This window comes from Peromyscus californicus, unplaced genomic scaffold, assembly GCF_007827085.1.
Source record: "Peromyscus californicus insignis strain IS unplaced genomic scaffold, ASM782708v3 Scaffold_5__1_contigs__length_169319896, whole genome shotgun sequence".
NCBI lineage: Eukaryota > Metazoa > Chordata > Mammalia > Rodentia > Cricetidae > Peromyscus > Peromyscus californicus.
This window is the reverse complement of record NW_026294573.1, coordinates 1,533,052-1,550,103: the sequence shown is the minus strand read 5'-3', so window position 1 is coordinate 1,550,103 and position 17,052 is coordinate 1,533,052. Positions and strand designations below refer to the sequence as shown.

At 55.0% G+C, this 17,052-nt stretch overlaps 1 protein-coding gene across 2 annotated transcripts; it reads left to right on the top strand.

Moving 5' to 3' along the window:
* The first annotated feature begins 1,429 nt into the window (after positions 1–1,429).
* On the top strand, positions 1,430–16,611 carry Ttc34 (tetratricopeptide repeat domain 34). 2 transcript variants are annotated; one of them, XM_052716761.1, is made up of 8 exons: positions 1,439–2,248; positions 5,244–6,072; positions 8,118–8,343; positions 9,486–9,690; positions 10,781–10,947; positions 11,386–11,656; positions 12,304–12,518; positions 14,247–16,611. In XM_052716761.1, exons 1-8 carry the CDS (start codon positions 1,468–1,470, stop codon positions 14,772–14,774), a joined length of 3,222 nt encoding a protein of 1,073 aa, XP_052572721.1. In that variant the 5' UTR covers positions 1,439–1,467; the 3' UTR covers positions 14,775–16,611. The 2 variants fall into 2 exon arrangements, with proteins under 2 accessions (XP_052572722.1, XP_052572721.1); XM_052716762.1 differs by lacking the exons at positions 10,781–10,947; positions 11,386–11,656 and having other exon boundaries at positions 1,430–2,248.
* Positions 16,612–17,052: the final 441 nt, after the last annotated feature.

The window sequence follows — 17,052 nt, the reverse complement described above, 5'->3', positions numbered from 1 at the left end:
AGAACCCAGAGGCTGTACACTCCTGAGCCTCCCTCTCCAAGACCATCCCAGGAAGCCTCGCCTACTTCCTTTGCCCTCCCCTCTCCTTACGATACTAGGGCTGGGGAGGTGGACACTCAGCCCGAGTATGTCTGGCCACTAGAGGGCATAGCTACAGGCAGCTTTGGGATGTTGACACTCTCCCTGGAAACTGGAGCTTGGCCTCACCTGGTCCAGTGTCTTCCGTGTTGGGCCAGCGTCTCTAAAGGGGCCCAGAGCACCTGGGGCTGACCAGCAGCTGCACCCACCACCCCTGGTCCCAGCCTAATAAGGAATTTGAGTCATCAGAGCCTTTCCATCCCCAGACCTGGCTGGTTCAGCTTGTGAGTGTAATGCTGAGGGTAGGCATGTCTGTCAGGGAGGGCTTGTTGGGGCTCTTCACTGAAAGTACTTGAAGATCAGGAAATAAAAGGCCAAGAGTAGTTCCTGGGGTCAGAGGTCAGGGTTAAAAGACAGATTAGTCCTGAGTCTTACCTCAGAGCTGACCATGAGTTGTCCAGTGGTGCTCCCCACCCAGCTCCAGACCTGGCAGCTCATGGCCCTAGCCCTCAGCCTGCATCACTCAGGCATGAGCAGGTTGGTGGGGCTGTGGTGCCGGGTTGGAGTTCTGAGACACTCCAGTTATGTCCCTTCCTGATAGATGGATCCAGGTGTCCCAGAGCTGGCCCAGACCCCTGATTCCTTAAGCACTCAGCTGCTGCCCCAACATGGACACCAAGGCCCTCTGAGGCTGGCCTGAGTAGGCAGGGTCCTATTCCACTGGACAAAGGAGGAAACTGAGGCTCAAAAGATAAGAGTAACTTGGAATCCAGCCTGACGGGCCCTAGCAGAACCCATGCCCAACTAATGGCCTGCAAAGGGGTTCCAAAAACATCTTTTTTTTTTTTTTTTTTTTTTGGTTTTTCGAGACAGGGTTTCTCTGTGTAGCTTTGCGCCTTTCCTGGATCTCGCTTTGTAGACCAGGCTGGCCTCGAACTCACAGAGATCCGCCTGGCTCTGCCTCCCGAGTGCTGGGATTAAAGGCGTGCGCCACCACCGCCCGGCTTTTTTTTTTTTTTTGTTTTTTGAGACAGGGTTTCTCTGTGTAGCTTTGCACCTTTCCTGGAACTCACTCTGTAGCCCAGGTTGGCCTCAAACTCACAGAAATCTGCCTGCCTCTGACTCACAAGTGCTGGGATTAAAGGCGTGTGCCACCACTACCCAGCTCCAAAAACGTCTCTTTAGTGGCCAGGTCCCAGGTTCTACCCAGCAGGGTCTGCACAGGTTCTGAGGCCTCAGTTGCAGGAGCTGAGAGGTTGCTCTGAGGCCAGGCTCAAGGGTGGCTATAGGGCAGGTGAACATGACACCTTGGACACTAACTATAATTCCCCTCCTCTCCTGTAGGTACTCATGAAGACCCAACATAGACCAGTGGGGACTGAGAGCATAATGTCAGCTCAGGAGCTCGTGGCCTGCCTCTGCCAGGAGGGGGACAAGCACCTGGCCCTGGGGGAGTTGCCCCTAGCCACAGCCTTCTACCTGGCTGCCTTCAGCTGTCATGCCCCTTCAGCCATGCGGCACATGCGGGCTGTCCTGGCTGAGGCCCCAGGGGCACCTGTGGTGGCCACACTGGAGGCCTGGTGTCGTGGGGACAGTCAGATCCCTGACATCCACTGGGACGGCATGGCGGTGGTCTCTCTGACTGGGCCACTGGCCTCTGCCTTCCTCGGTGCCATTTACCCCGACCACCCTGCCACTGTCCTGTACCTTTTAGCTGGCCTGCTGGCTCGCGGGCGCCACGCAGAAGTGGTACAGCGCTGCAATGCCCTGTTGGATGCATACTCCCAGCAGACCCTGGAGCTACAGCTGACCCGTGCCCTGGCCTGGGTCCTGTCTGTGGAGCAGGCCAGTGAGGGCATAGCTGCCTATCTTCAGACCTTTGCCTCCAGTGCAGACCGCACAGTGGCCTTCATCCATAGCCACCAGCAGCCCTACCTCCCCACACTACTTGGCACCCTCCAGAAGTACCTCTCAGGACAGCTGAAGGCCACAGGGAGCACTGGCTCACAGGAGACCAACTGCCGGGGACTCCTGGAGGCCCTGGACCCCAGGGGCAGCTGGGTAGATGCCATGTCCCCTAAAGCTCTGCTTCACAGAGGCAGATTTGAAGACTGCCTGACAGCATGCAGCCGGGACCTTCAGCCTGACTCAACAGGGAGCAGACCCCAAGGTAGGAGAGTGAATCACAAGTTACATTCTCTAAGAGCCAGGGCAACAGTCACTCCAGCCACAGCTAAAATCTGCCTATGGTGGGACCAGAGCTGGGGCTGGAGCTGGGGACACCACAGTGAAAACACAAAGAACCCAAAAGGAGCAAACAAGATTCTTGCCTTACAAAATGCAAGGTACAAATCTGGCTGTTAGTCAGGGAGGGCTTCTCAGAAGAGGTGGCTTTTCAGTTGAGACCGAACCAGTCCATGAATCAGAATCAATATGCCAAACCCCTTGGGAAGAAAGCTTGAAATGCCCTTGCCACCAAATAGTCAGGGTGGCTGGAAGGGGAGGGGGTGGCAGAGGCTGGGGCCTGGAGGACTTTGGATATTACCCTCACTTAAAGCCACAGGAGGTTTTTCAAACTGATGTAAGCATGCTTCTTCTGTTATTGTGTATGGATTGTGATTCAGGAGCCAGAGGCAGGCCAGACTTGATGGAATCTGGAATTCTGGGAGGAGGTTGGGAGACTGGGAGGCTGAGAGGAGGCTGGAAGCTGAAAGATGGAAGCTGGAAGGATAGTTCAGACTGGGAGGCAACATCAAGAGCCCCTGGACTTTCGGACAGGAGGCCATGGCCCTCAGACCAGGGAGGAAGCTTTGCCAAGAGTGAATTAAGGAGTTTGAGGTGTCACTGAGTCACATGGGCAGGACTGTGGACATAATTAACGGGGGACCAAGAATGATTTAAAGTTAGCCTTGAAGACTTGACTGGGGAGGAGTTGACTGGGGAAACCTATGCTACCAGCTTTCTCTTGCTGTAACAAATACCTAAGACAATCAACTTACAAAGAGTAAAGGTTTCTTTCAGCGTGCCGTTCTTTGTGGATTTCAGTCTGTGGTTAGCTGTCCAGAGGGTCTTACAAAGCAGCAAGGGGCGAGCACACAAAACTACTGGGATGTGGTAAGGGGGGACAAAGTGTCTGTTGAGTGCCAGGGTTCCTGAGGGCCTGGGCACAGTGAGGAACAAGAAGGAACCAACCGGGGAGAGCTGAAGGCTCCAATGATTGGCTCTCATGTGTGGTAGGCAAAAGTGCATCACATCATTTAAGACTTAGGCTGGCCCTTTAATCCCAGCACTCTGGACACAGAGGCAGGATTAGCAGGGTGGATGTAAATTCAAGGCCAGCCTGTTTACATTGTGAGTTCCAGGCCAGCCAGAGCTACACAGTGAGAGCCTGTCTCAAAACAAAAACAACAATAACATTGGACTTGCCAAGTTTATGTTTCCAGAATAATATGATTCATCATGTTCAGCAATGCAATAAAAGGACATATGAGGCTAGAGAGATGGCTCAGCATTAAAAGCACTGGCCGCTCTTGTAGAAGACCTGGATTCAGCTCCCAAGACCCACACGGTGGCTCATGACCATCTGTAACTCCAGTTCCAGGAGATCTGATGCCTTTTCTTTCTTTCTTTCTTTTTTTTTTTTTTTGGTTTTAGAGACAGGGTTTCTCTGTGTAGCTTTGGAAGCCTTTCTTGGAACTCACTCTGTAGACCAGGCTTGCCTCTGCCTCCCGAGTGCTGGAATTAAAGGCGTATAGCACCACCGCCCGGCCCAATGCCCTCTTCTAACCTCCATGGGCACCAGGTGTACACGTGGTGCACAGACATACATGCAGTTAAAATACTCATACACATAAAAAAATAAATAAATAAATCTTGCCAGGCTAGTGACACACCTTAATCTCAGCACTGGGGTGGAGGTTGGGGGGGAGACAGAAGCAGGTAGATCTCTGAGTTCGAGGCTAGCATGCCCTATAGATTGATTTCCAGGACAGCCATGGCTACATATAGAGTTTGGAAATTGAGTTCAGACAACTTAACTGATTACTAAAACAAAATTCAGCCCTCATCTGAGGAACATAAACAAATTGAGAGTTTTTACAAAGCATTGCTCAAATGTCTGGTGTAAATTTAATAAATACTAGCTAGGGTATATAACTCAATGGTGAAGTGCTTGCCTAACACGTATGCAAACCTGGGTTTGATACCCAACATCGCCCCCAAAAAAGGAAATTAATTGAGAAGTGAAATAATAATGAAAAAATCAGCATCATAGGGATGGGAGAAGAGTCAGCCACATTTAAAATAAAATGGAGATGATCTGATGTAAAAAACAAGAAAAAATGAGTAGAGCCCTAGTGGGCTGTGGGACAATTTCTTAACTGTGTGTGTGGTTGTTTTCTTGGAAGGAAATGTGGGTGTGATGTCAGCAGCTGCAGGCCCTCTGCTGCTTCCGGGTTGACCTCTCTCCTATTCACAACCATTTGTTTACACCTTTGGCTTCTGCAGCCAGGACAGGGGACCCTGGTGGTGGGGGTTTCTTGGTCAGTCTGTGCAAACTAGTAGTTTGTTGAGTTGCTGGGTTCAGGGCTGAGGTAGTGTGCTTCCCACATCCCTCCTCACACCCTGGGGCTCCCATCCTAACGATGGGAAGCAGACAGAAACCATGATTTCAGCCAGTGGCCGAGGTCCACCTACTCTTCGGGTGAGGGCTTCTGATTACTGAGTCCCTCCTTCCCGGGCCCTCTGCTATCTTGGTTTCCTACAGGGAAGCGTTGGGTCCCACGAAGGCAAGATGCAAAGATTCCAGGACTGGTGACCCTACAAAGTCAGAGTCAGAACCTCATTTCCACCGAGTGTGCTGGATGGGGCTACATCCCTGAAAGGAAACTAAAACCCATCACTGAAAGTCAGGGCGGAAAGAAATGTAAATAAATTTTGATTGGGACTGAGAGGTGATGCCTACCCAGAGCCACTCTCGGGGAACAGTGCTGGGTGGCACCAGGAGCTGCTAACTGTGGTGCTGGCACATATACTGCGGCAATCACTCACGGGCGCCGTGAGCTTGGGGTTGTCCTTGTGGTTTCAGAACCCTGGGTTACCCACACACTTGGGGGAGATGCCCTGAGCTGACAGGAAGGCAGAGCAACACCCGTTTCTCTCCCCAGGTGAGCATCTGGCGGCCCTGCTGGTCACCCGCGCAGCCGCGGCCTTCTTCCTGGATGGCCGAGCCGGGGACATGCTGCTGGACCTACAGGATGCCTTCCGTGAGAGTCCCGCCGGGGCACGGAGGCACTTCCAGGCCCTGCTGTCCGCCGAGGACCGCGAACGCCTGCAAGCTCAGGCGCAGGAGGCGGCGGACGTGGGCTTCGCCCGCTTCCTGGAGGCTGTGCGAAGCCGCCCGGAGCTGCGAGAGGACGCGGACCGCGAGCTCTTGGTTCCCGTGACCCACGCGCTCCACGTCCTGTTCCGCGTGGCGCCCGCCCGAAGGCGACCCGCGCTAGGGATCCGCCTGGCCGAGTGCCTGCTGCTGTCCGGGGATGTGGCGGGGGCTCGCATGCAGTGTGAGCGCCTCCTGAGGCCCAGGCGTTCCGGGGAGCGCGTGGGAGACCGCACCGGAGACCTCGCGCCGCTGCTGGCGCTGCGCGGCTTCTGCGCGCTGCACGCGGGCGATGCGCAGCAGGCGCGCGATGATTTCCAGGCGGTGGTGGAGCGCGGGTCGCCGCACGCCGGGGGCTGCGTGCGCGCGCTGTGTGGCCGAGGGCTGCTGCGGGTGCTCGAGGGCAGCGCCTTCTTGGGCGCGCTGGACTATGTCACCGCCTGCCGGTTGCGGCTGGAGGAGGCGCTGTTAGTCGCCAAAGCCTACGTGCCCTGGAACCAGCGAGGGCTGCTGCTGACAGTGCTGCGGGAGGAGGGTCGCAGGATGCTGCTGCGCTCGCCAGGCTGCGTGAGGAAAGCGGTGCAGGGGGCCGGCCCCGCCGCACAGGCACAGGAAGGGTGAGAGCCTGCCCTGCGCTGGAGGTGGGGGAAGCTAGGGAGGGATGTCTGATAGAAAACTGCGCTAGGATCGGCTAGGTGGCTTCCCTAAGCAAGGATGGGTGGGGATCTGGAGCCATGGCTGAGATCTCAGGATCCTGGGTCTCAGAAAGTGGTACCTTGTGGGATTCCTCCCCTTAATGTTAGGAACACACTGGCTCACACCTGCAACCTCAGCACTTGGGACATTGACACAGGAGGGCTGCCATAGAGCTCCAGGCCAGCCTGGGCTACAAAGGGAGACCTAGTCTCAAAAACAAAAAAGCAAACAAACAAAAAAGTGAAAACCTGAAAAGGTCAGGGGGCTGGAGAGATGGTTTAACAGTTGAGAACAGGTGCTAGTAAGAGCCGGAGTTCAGTTCCCAGCAACATGCATGGAGTAGCTCACATCAGCCTATAATTCCAGCTTCAGGAGATCCCGTGCCTCTGGCCTCCAAGGACACCTGCACTCATTTTCATACACACTCACACATGCACACACACACACACACACAATATTAAAAATAAAATATTTCCATTTTATTTTGTGGGGTTTTTTTTTTGCTTGCCTGTATTTATGTGTACTACATGTGTGCAGTGCCAGCAAAAGCCAGCAGAGGGAATTAGATTTTGGGACTAGAAATTCCAGTTGTGGTTACTATGTGGGTGCTGGTAATTGAACCCTAGTGCTCTAGGAAAACGTTCAGTGCTCCTAAACATTGAGCCATCTCTCCAGCCCCCAATTTTTTTTCCTTTTTAAATGGAAAGTATGAAATCCTTGAACATTAGTCCCCTGCAGTGTGTCAGTCTAGTTATTTCTTACTGTGCACATAAAATGTCTCAAAATATGGATGTGGTGATATTGTGTTCCCCAATATATCGTGCACCCTAATAAATTTATCTGGGTCAGAGAACAGAACATCCACTAGACAGACATAGAGGCCAGAAAATGGTGGCACTCACACCTTTAATCCTAGCATTCCAGAGGTAGAAATCCCTCTGGATCTCTGTGAGTTCAAGGCCACACTGGAAACAGCCAGGCATGGTGACTCACACCTTTAATCCCAGGGAGTGATGGCAGAAAGCTGAAAGGTATATAAGGCGTGAGGACCAGAAACTAGAAGCTTTTGGCTGGTTAAGCTCTCAGGCTTTGGAGCAGCACAGTTCAGCTGAGATCCATTTGGATAAAAACTCAGAAGCTTCCAGTCTGAGGAAACAGGATCAGCTGAGGAACTGGCCAGGTGAGGTAGCTGTGGCCTGTTCTGTCTCGCTGATCTTCCAGCGTTCACCCCAATACCTGGCTCCGGGGTTGTTCTTATTAATAAGACCGTTTAAGATTCCTGCTACATATGGAGTTTTTGCTGAAGCTGCAGCTTGTATCCCTCCTCTTAAATTTAGTTGATGTTGAGTTTTTACGTTTCCCTTTGTTGCTAAACACTTTTGTGACATCTTGTCCACAACACCACCTTGTCTCCAAAGGGGGACAGGTGTAGCTCTGACTCAGTAGACAGCTCCAAGAAAAGGTCTTTGACTTCAAGTACTACCCAACCTGCCCTCCCAGACTCATGTGACACATTGCTACCTGATGGGTGTACCTCCAGCTGTCTGACCTTCGCCCACTGGGTCAGTCCACACCCTACACATACCCATGAGCTTCCTCTGCCCTGATGTAAATTACTGTTGCTATGTTTCTTCGTGGTGAGCCCAGCAAAGCCAAACCATCAATTCTTGTATTTATAAGAAAGGAAACTGAGGCAGTATCTGCTCAAAGACCTTAGATGGCTTTGGTCCCGACTTCTGTATAGCACCTGCCCCGTGGGGTGGTAGAAAGAGCAGGGGAGAGGGTGAAGGGGCAGGTTAGGAATCTGGAGAGAGGTGATATTGTCCTTCCTCTGCAGCTCATTGGGAAAGGGTCTACAAAGACTACGGGTATGGATGGGGACAAGATTCACCTGACGCCTGACCTCTTGAGCAATGTAGGGGATGCAGGAAAAGGCCTGTCCCACATTGAGCCACCCTCTCCATAGGGATGCCTGTGGTGTGTACCAGCTGGCCATGCTGCTAATGGAGCTGGATGCGGAGGATGAGACTTCCTGCCTCTTGGTGGCTGATGCCCTGTACCTCTTGGGCCGCCTAGATGATGCTCACAAATCCCTGCTGGTTGCCTTGTCCCGGAGGCCCCAGGCAGCCCCTGTGCTAGTGCGGCTGGCCCTGCTTCAGCTGAGGAGGGGCTTCTGCTATGATGCCAACCAGGTGAGAAGTCCCAGGTGGGCTTGTTCAGGTAGGAGTGGGCACAGCTCTGCGGCGGACACCACGCAACCTGTGACCCCATATCTGCTCCCTGCAGCCTGGGCTTTGGAACAGGCAAACCTCATTAAGCCCCACTCCACCACCTGCTGCCAGCCCTCACCTCTCTGACCGTCATTGGCTAAGGTAGTGCCTGGGACCTGGGAGGTTCCAGCATACAGTAGGTGCCTCCTATTTGCTTTGGCTATGGTATAATGTGGTATAAAGTGGCCAAGAACCAATGAATCATAGGCCAAGCTCCTACTCAAGCTTAACTCTGCTTACCAGCCTCTGAGAATCCCCGCTCCCTGAATGGTGGAGTTTAAGACCTGGCTCAGGTGTTGTGAGCTTTTGGGTTTACACTGAGGTCCACAGGTCACGTTTCTGGGGGGATTTGGGGCCTCGAGGTCTAGGCTGAGGGACCAGCCAGCTTCTTCATTGTCCTCTGACCTGGCTGGAACCCTGATCCGCTGGGCAGAAGGGTAGGTAGAAATCTGTAACTAACCAATCCTTCTCTGCCAGGGACAGAAATCTGCACCAGGCCCATGGGAAACAGTGTGTGTTTCCCAGGATGGAGTTTTGGAGGGAGGAGCCTGTCTCTGCCTGAGGAGTTCACCCTGGCTAGGGCCCAGACAGACCCTTGGCTTTTGGTCCACACCTTATGAGCAGCTCTCCAGAGTCCCTGTGCTGTTCTGAGGTCCCTTGCTCAAGCTTGTTCAAGTCTCCCTTGGGTCAGCATGTTGGGGTGGGGTCTCCCCCCACGTGACAGAGGAGGACACCAAGACTCAGGGAAAGGAGAACCTGCCCCACCCCACCTCGACATTCTGCAGAGGGGACTTCTACTGCAGAGTGCTTCTTCACCCCCCACATCCCTGTCCTCTTTGGAGGAGACACAATAAATGGGGGACAAACATACCTTCAAGGGTTTAAACAGCTAGGGCTTCAATGCATGGAAAACCTTCCAGTGCTCAAAATAAACAGCTTTCCCCACCCCAGGTTTGTGGAGACAGGGCCAGGCCCTCCTAAGGGCAGCAAGTGCTGGGAAGGGCATGGGTAGGAGGAGGAGTCCTTCGGGGAGGACAGTGATGACTCCACTCCTGCTCCCACAGCTGGTGAAGAAGGTGGCCCAGTCTGGAGACACGGCCTGTCTCCAGCACACCCTGGACATCTTCCACCGTGAAGACCTGCAGTTGCTGCAAAACCACTGCCACACACGGGCGTTGAGCATCCTGCGGGCACGGCTAGGTGGGCCCGACAGCGAGGCCCACACCAGGGAAGCCATCGCCTACCTCTCTCTGGCCATCTTTGCTGCAGGTAGGAACCCCCACCAGTCCCGAGGGTCTAATCCTGTGCCAGATGCATGGGAGACATGGGATCAGAGGACAAGCTTGCTCCACACAATCCTGTGCCCTGGAGCCATCACAGTGTGGACAAGATGGGACCATTTGCCAAGATCACCTGAGTGCTAAACCCTGGCTGTCCAGTGAACATACCAAGGCCTGAAAAGGGTCTGGGCTAGCTGGGACCCTGCCCCCCGCCCCGTGCTCCACTCCGAGGTGTAGGCCAGACCTTGGCTCCCCTGAGCCCTTCATGGTAGCGACAGGTTTTGTATGACCACACGTGGCCTCCACATCCAGCCAAGCCGTCCCATCTGGGCTGCAGCAGACCTGCCCTGAGTGTGCTGGAGTGCAGCGCTCAAATGCCCTGGCGCTAGCACGGGTACCTGGAGCCTGGCAGCGCCAGGGGTGGGAGAGCGCGCCAGGGGTGGGAGAGCGTAGAGCTTTCACTCGGAGTGTGGTGGCTTCTTGGTGGCTTGTGTTGGCACCACCCCACGGCTCGCTCCTCAGAAGAGAGCCCATGGGAGGCGGGAGGGGAGTGGTTAGTGTCCTGATTCCAGTGGGTCACCAGTGGCAGGGAAAGGTCAGAGCTCAGAGTGGCTTGCAGAGTGAGCATGTGGTTCCCTGTGTGGGGCATTAGATACACAGAAGGAGTGTGCTAGAGGCACTCTGTTTAGGGAAGGGCTCCATCTCCCAGAGTTCACTGGGAATTGCTGCCCACCTGGAGCCTCACAGCCTACCCACCACATGCTTCTTCTCTCTACCCTGGCCTACGGACCTTATCCTACTACTCAAGTCCTGCCTGTCCCTTTCCCCCAAAACAGTGGCATAGACCTTCTTAGGACACCCTAGCCATCCACTAGCCCCCCAGGCACCACCGCTCCAGGTTGGGCTTCTGCCCTGGGGCCAGTAACCCTGGCAGCCTAACTCTGTCTTGGTACCCAATGGAGTGTTAGCACCCGAGGGGTGATCTTGTGTTCCTGTGCCCACCCAGGCTGGATGCTAGATGGAACCCTGTACAAGAACCCCAGCCAAAGCCATGTCCTGACCACATTTACTTCCTTCAGGGAGTCAGGCCAGTGAGTCCCTCCTCACCCGAGCCCGCTGTTACGGGCTCCTGGGTCAGAAGAAGACCGCCATGTTTGACTTCAACTCCTTGCTTCGGGAGGAACCAAGGAACGTGCAAGCTCTGTGTGGGCGAGCCCTCGTGCATCTGGCCCTGGACCAGCTTCAGGTGCCAGCCCATCCTCCCTACCTGGGGCGGGGCAAGCAGGGGTGAGGGAGGACAGGGTGCTGCCTTCCTCCCGTGCTGAAGGAGGGTGAGCACAGTCAGTCCTTCCAGAGCCATCGGGGTGCATGTCAGAACTTGGTATTCCCCCCAGAAGCACTTCAGGGAACAAGAAAGAGCCACATTCCCACAGATCCACCTTTGGGTAAGCCTGCCTTCCCCGCTTTCCTGCCTCAGTCTGCCTGGCTAGATGTGCAAGCTCTTGGGGCAACTAAGTGGATCTTAAATAATTCCATGCAGATGGTAGGTAGGCCAGGATAGTCAGAGTGGGGAAGGGTGGGTGACAGACCCTCTGAGCCTCCAGGGAGAGAACTTGAGAAGAGAATGGAAGGATGGAAGAGAGCCCTCCCACCCTGATGCTCACAGGCCCTCCTCCCTTGGCAGGAAGCTGTGGATGACATGGTTTCCGCCCTGAAGCTCGACCCAGCCACTGTGATCTCTGAGATCCACTCCCTGAAGCCAGAAGTTCAGTTGCCCCTCACTCAGGGCCTCCATACCCGCTGCCAAGCCCTCCTAAACCAGTGGCTGGATGCTGGAGGCCCCCTCAGAGGGGAGGACACCCAGAGCCTCCTTGCCATCGGGGAGGCACTTATTAGAATCGATGCTACACAGCCCAGCTGGCACCTGCTTCTCACAGACATCTTCACAAGACTGGGTGTGTGGAAGAGTGGGGAGCATGGGCCTCTGTCCCACACTCCTGGTCCTCTGTGTTATTCTCTGTGGAGAAAGAGTCCCTGTACTATTCCTTCTAAGTTTCCAAATCCTGTGACCTCTGACCCCTGTAGGGGCTGTGCAATGGCAACTCTCTGGCTTTTTGTTTGTTGTTTGTTTTGTTTTTCAAGACAGGGTTTCTCTGTATAGTCCTGGCTGTCCTGGAACTCGATCTGTAGACCAAACTGGCCTCAAACTTAGAAATCCATCATCCTCTTCCTCCCTAGGGCTGGGATTAAAGGCGTGTGTCACCACCACCTGGCTTTACTCTCCAGTTTTTCAAGTCACATCCCTGTTGGCAGAGAAAAGGCCCAAAGAACCAGTGAATCCACATATGCCATGTGGGTTTCCCTGTCACCCCCTTGTTCGAAAGGAAGCTCTCTGTAATCTGCATTTACCCTCCAAAGACTTAGGGGTTGCTCCACAGCTCTGCTCCTACTGGGCTGAGTCTGTTCCTATCAACTGGACCCCAACTAAGACAGAATGTGGGACACAAGAGTAGCTCCCTAGGGCTAGATGTCCCCGTTCTTGGGCATGCCTCTGCCTGAGACACACACACACACACTGACCATTTTCTCCTGATTCCCACAGGCAAGTATCAGGAGGCTGGCACCCACTTGCAAGAAGCCCTTCACCTCACCCCATCATCAGAGGCTGCCCAAGCCCGGCGAGGCCTGCTCCAGCTTAAAAGGGGAGATGCGTCAACTGCTGCCCACGACTTGCAGTGCCTGGCAGAGATAGACACTCAGGACCTTAGCTTCCTGCTGCATCTCCTTGAACCCCCAGAGCAGCAGAGTCTCACCCAGGTATGCAGCACCCCATGAGCCCCATGCTGACCTTGTCCCAGTACCACAAGCTTCAGAACTCCACACCCACCCAGGCAGCTCTTCCCTTCTTGCTGTTGGCTGGCTTCCTTGGGTTTGGGGTGGGGTCAAGTAAGAAGCCCCAGATCTGACCAAGGAAGATTTCTAGATGCACTACCCCTGCTTTGCTTGTAACTGGAAGCCACAAGTGACTTGGGCACCTTATGCTGGTACAAGGCCCACTCCAGGACCCAGCTCAGGCTGGGAAGACCAGGAGAGGGTATACAAGTCCAGGCTTTAGGCCTCGGAGTCAGAGAGACATGGAGCAAACAAGCGTCTCATCTCCATTGCTCTGAATTCTGCCAGTCGAGCGACATGGAAAAGGGCGTCTCAGAGAGTGGCTGTAACAGCAGGATTGGCACAACAGTGTTGACGGCTTCCCAAGCAAAGGACCTGCTGCCCAGAGGAAGGGGACAAAGGCTGTGACGGTGCTAGCTGGACTTGAACTTAGCGGAGCGGCTAGGCTGGAGTCCACCGGCTTTATAGAATAGTATTCTAGTATAGAGTTCTAAGGGACTAAAGCCTCAGGGCAGGGAGGGCCTGGGATCTGGCCTGTGAGCTAAGAGAAAGGGGTCAAGGCACCCAGGGAAGGTGGGCGAGAGTCCCCAAGCTTACACAGGGTCCGGAGGTTGGGGAGTCCTAGGGTTGGGTGGGGCCAGAGATGTCTCTGAGGTCCTAGGTGCCAGATAGGAGTCCCAGAACTGGAGGGGTCTGGGGAGTGGGATCCTGAAGGTCTAAAAGGGTCAGAAGAGGAATCGTGATCCCTAAGCTGTAGGAGGACTAGGGAATCTTGAGTTCTGGAGGGCGGGGGGAGGGGGGACGCCGCTACGGGGTTCCTGGAGCTTGAGCAGGGAATGGGGACTTGAGATAGATGCCTGGGGAGGTCCCGGAGCTTGAAGGGGAGAATCGAGAAAACACTGGGGAGACCCCAAGGCCTAGGGAGTCTCAGACCCCAGGGGCTGGGTTTAGCAAGGCAGCATTTAGTTGCCCAGCAACAGGGACCAACCCGGAAATGGCCTTTCCTAGCTTCCTGCCCCCCCTCCCACTGGTCCCGCCCGCCACGAGCGGTCCTGCTATACTGCGCCTGCGCCTAACACAGTCAGCGCCCCTCCCGGAGATGGTCAGAGTGAGGCGTCTACAGAGTTTGGGTGTACCTTTGCGCTGATGGTTTTTGAGTTCCTTCTAGCTGCACCCGGCAGTCACGAGGAACAGGCAGCTCAGCAGGGAGGGCAAGAGGTCTTGCAGGTCACACAGCAGGGAACAGAAGAGCAGGTGCCCTTGTGAGAGCCTCAGAGCCCAAAGCCCTGCCTAGGAGCCTTCAGTCTAGTGCAGAGAGATGGCACTGCACCCCATGCAGGAAAGCCGGTTCCCTGTCCCTATTGGCCCCGGGACCCTTCAGCCCTCCTGGCAGAAACATCTAACACCGTGTGGTGTTTGCCCTCTGTAGCAGTGAATCTGCAGAGCACTGGGACCAAGGGGAGGCAGCCATACTAGGCCGGCTGCAGCCCTCTCTCACAGGGAGTCGTCTACCTAGGGGTCTCGAGGCATCCCTACCCATGACCAGGCCCCCAAAAGTGGGTGGGTTTCCTGCACAGGGAGAGAACCGGACACCAACAGAGGCTGACTGCAGAGAGGCTAACTCTGTGTGCTTTCTCTGTGTCCCCTGCACAGGCCGCTGCCAAGGAAGCAAGCAACCTCTTGGATTTAGGACAGCCCGGGCGGGCACTGGGCTACTGTTCTTTGGCAGTCCTGGCTGGTGGCAGCAGTCCTTATCACCTACGTCTCCGAATGGCCTGCTTGACCCAGCTGCAGGAATATGGCCGGGCACTCAGGGACCTGGACCATGTGCTGCAGGAGGGTGCAGGGAACAGTGACCTCCCAAGGCAGACAGAAGATTTCTGCTCCCGGGGTCGCCTGCTACTGAGTCTGGGAGATAAGGATGGAGCTGCAGGGGCCTTCACCCAGGCCTTAGCCCTGTCACCAGCTCAAGCTCAAAGCAGCCTGTCAGAGCAACCAGGCCGGGCCCCCACAGCCAGTGTGTTCCTGATCCATGGGCAGCGCTGTCTAGAGGAGCAGCGCTATGAGGAAGCCTGGACAGCGGCCCAGAATGGCCTCCTGGTGGACCCCAGCCACAGTGGGCTGAAGAGGCTGAAGGTGAGGACTCGCAAGGAGGGGTCCTCTGGCTGCAGACTACACTGACCAGTAGCTAACCCACCTGACTCCCCCACCAGCACCTAACTTCTCATCTAGGGTGCATCTGGCTCCCCAGATCCAAGAGCTGCTGTCTCCCCTTCCCTGTCCTTTGCTATAGGACTAGAGGAGACAGTTCCTGCTTATGCAGAACAGCTGTGCTGGGTGGCTCACAGCCCCACTGAAGTGGGCAGACTTGGCACTCTGCTCACACCTGGCCTTGGAGCAGCCAAAGGCAAGATCAGGGCTGGCACCTGACAGTCTTGGGGGAGATGTGCTGTCCCAGAGAGCCCTCCCTGGGAAGGAAGCTGCTTAGACTGGGCCTGGACTGCCTCCTGCATCAACTTTCCCCAAGGTCCAGACTCCTAGATGCATTTGTGGAACTGGCTTTGCAAGGGCGTTCCCCAGGGAACTCCATGCCCGTGCCATCCAGCACAGCCCAGGCAGCCCCTTTCCTCCACCAGTCCTCTTAAGGTTGAGAGACCCCAGGTTTCTACTTGGCCTTGGCCTGTCCAAGTTGTCAGCATGTGATTTGGTCCTTCTGAGCTGTGACAGCAATTTCCTTATGTGTACAAACTTCCCATCCAGTCTTGCTCCCTGTCATGGGGCTCCAGCCAGTCACCGTCATGACCTCCACCACCAAAGCTGTCATTACAATGGACAGGGCTGCTTGGCACTGAGTGGCACAAACCCCTTCCCGGGTTCTCCTGTGAGGGTGAGGGCAGTGTGTCTGAATTCTGACCACTTCCCTTTGCCATGGGCTGCTCTCTCTGCCCCATCCTCCAGCGGTCTTTAGCCCCATAGAAACCTGCTGCCTCACCTCCTAGACAGACCAACTCCCAGGCTCAGACACACATGATTACTGATCCTGCCCATTCCCCGGCAGCGATGAAGTAACTGGGTGGGGTTAGCAGCCCCCTTCCTACAAAGGCCTCACTTGCCTTGTCATCCCTCTGTGGTGTGAGAGCCCTCCTCCTGGCTAATATAGTACCTGAGGCCTGCCAAGCTCTGCCTCAATGCCACAGGGGACTAGGAAGAGCAGGGAGCCTAGAAAGGCTTCTGTGAGGCACAACCTGGTTCCTGCCTGCCTTCCCCACCACAACCTCCAGGATAGCCTGATGCGCCTCTCCCCAGGTTGCCCCTTCACCCACCACATGTCCATCTCTCCACCTGTGCATTCCTTGGCACTGCAGACACTTGCCAACACCCAGCAGGACCAAGGTTAAGGCCACGGAATCCTGGTGGCTTAAGGTGGGTCAGCATGGAGGTGGCAGGCAGGTGTCACCTGGGCATGCCCTCCCCACCCTGTGCCTTTCATTCCTGCTGTCCTTCAACCTGAGGGGTCTTGTCACTTTCATCTACTCAAGGACATCTCAGTCCTTGTCATTCTAAGCATGAAGGCACTGGAATCTGGCAATGTTCTTCCCAGGCCTCTCCTTCTCCAGCCACAAGGGGGCATCGCCCAGCACCTCATGGTTCATCTCCCAGAGTCTTGGTGCGTGAGTGTGCACATGCACACACACACACACACACACACACACACACACACACACCACTGCTCATCTGGCACCTTGCTATGGTCTAAATGTGTTTCCAGAATTCATTTGTTCAGATCCAACTACCAATGAGATGGTGCCACCATGTGGGGTCTTTCAGGTGGGGAGGGAGGAATTAGATTGTGATGATGGAGCCTTAAAGATTGGGATGAGTGGCTTTATAAGACACTTCAGCCCACCCATGTGTGAGGACAGTGTGTGAGGCCAGGATACAGGCCTGCCCCACATGCCCACCAGTACCCAGCCTTGGATTTCACAGTCATGATAAATAAATCTCAGTCGATAAGGTTCCCAGCCTGTAAAATTTTTGTCGTAGCAGCTGAGTGAACTGAAATAGTGTCTCCTCACCACCACCTCTGCCCTGACCACAGACCTCTGGTCCCTGAAGATGGAGGGGAATCTTAGCTAGCCAAGCCCCCTCAGCCCACACATGGTCTCATGAAACAGTCCCAGGCTATATTAGGCACCACAGCAGTCTGAAGATCTTGGTGAAGGTTTCTAGAAGCTGGCCATTTACAGGGCTACATAGGCCCCCGCCATCCTGGAGCTCACATTCTGCAGATCCATCCACCTACTTGCAGCCCCCAACCTCCTACTCACAATCTCCCAGCTCCTTTCTCCATGTTTGGCTGGAATGGAAAGAACCCAAGCCCTGTGCCCAGGGCAGGTGTCTAGCCATGGGGTCCAGCTTTCACTGCACCAAGCAAACCATGAGTCACCTCCAGCAGAGT

Coding starts and splice junctions, on each gene's coding strand:
- Ttc34 (XM_052716761.1), top strand. CDS start 1,468: ATGTCAGCTCAGGAGCTCGTGGCCTGCCTCTGCCAGGAGGGGGACAAG. Junction 6,073..8,117: donor GCCGCACAGGCACAGGAAGG/GTGAGAGCCTGC, acceptor CCCTCTCCATAG/GGATGCCTGTGGTGTGTACC. Junction 8,344..9,485: donor TCTGCTATGATGCCAACCAG/GTGAGAAGTCCC, acceptor CTGCTCCCACAG/CTGGTGAAGAAGGTGGCCCA.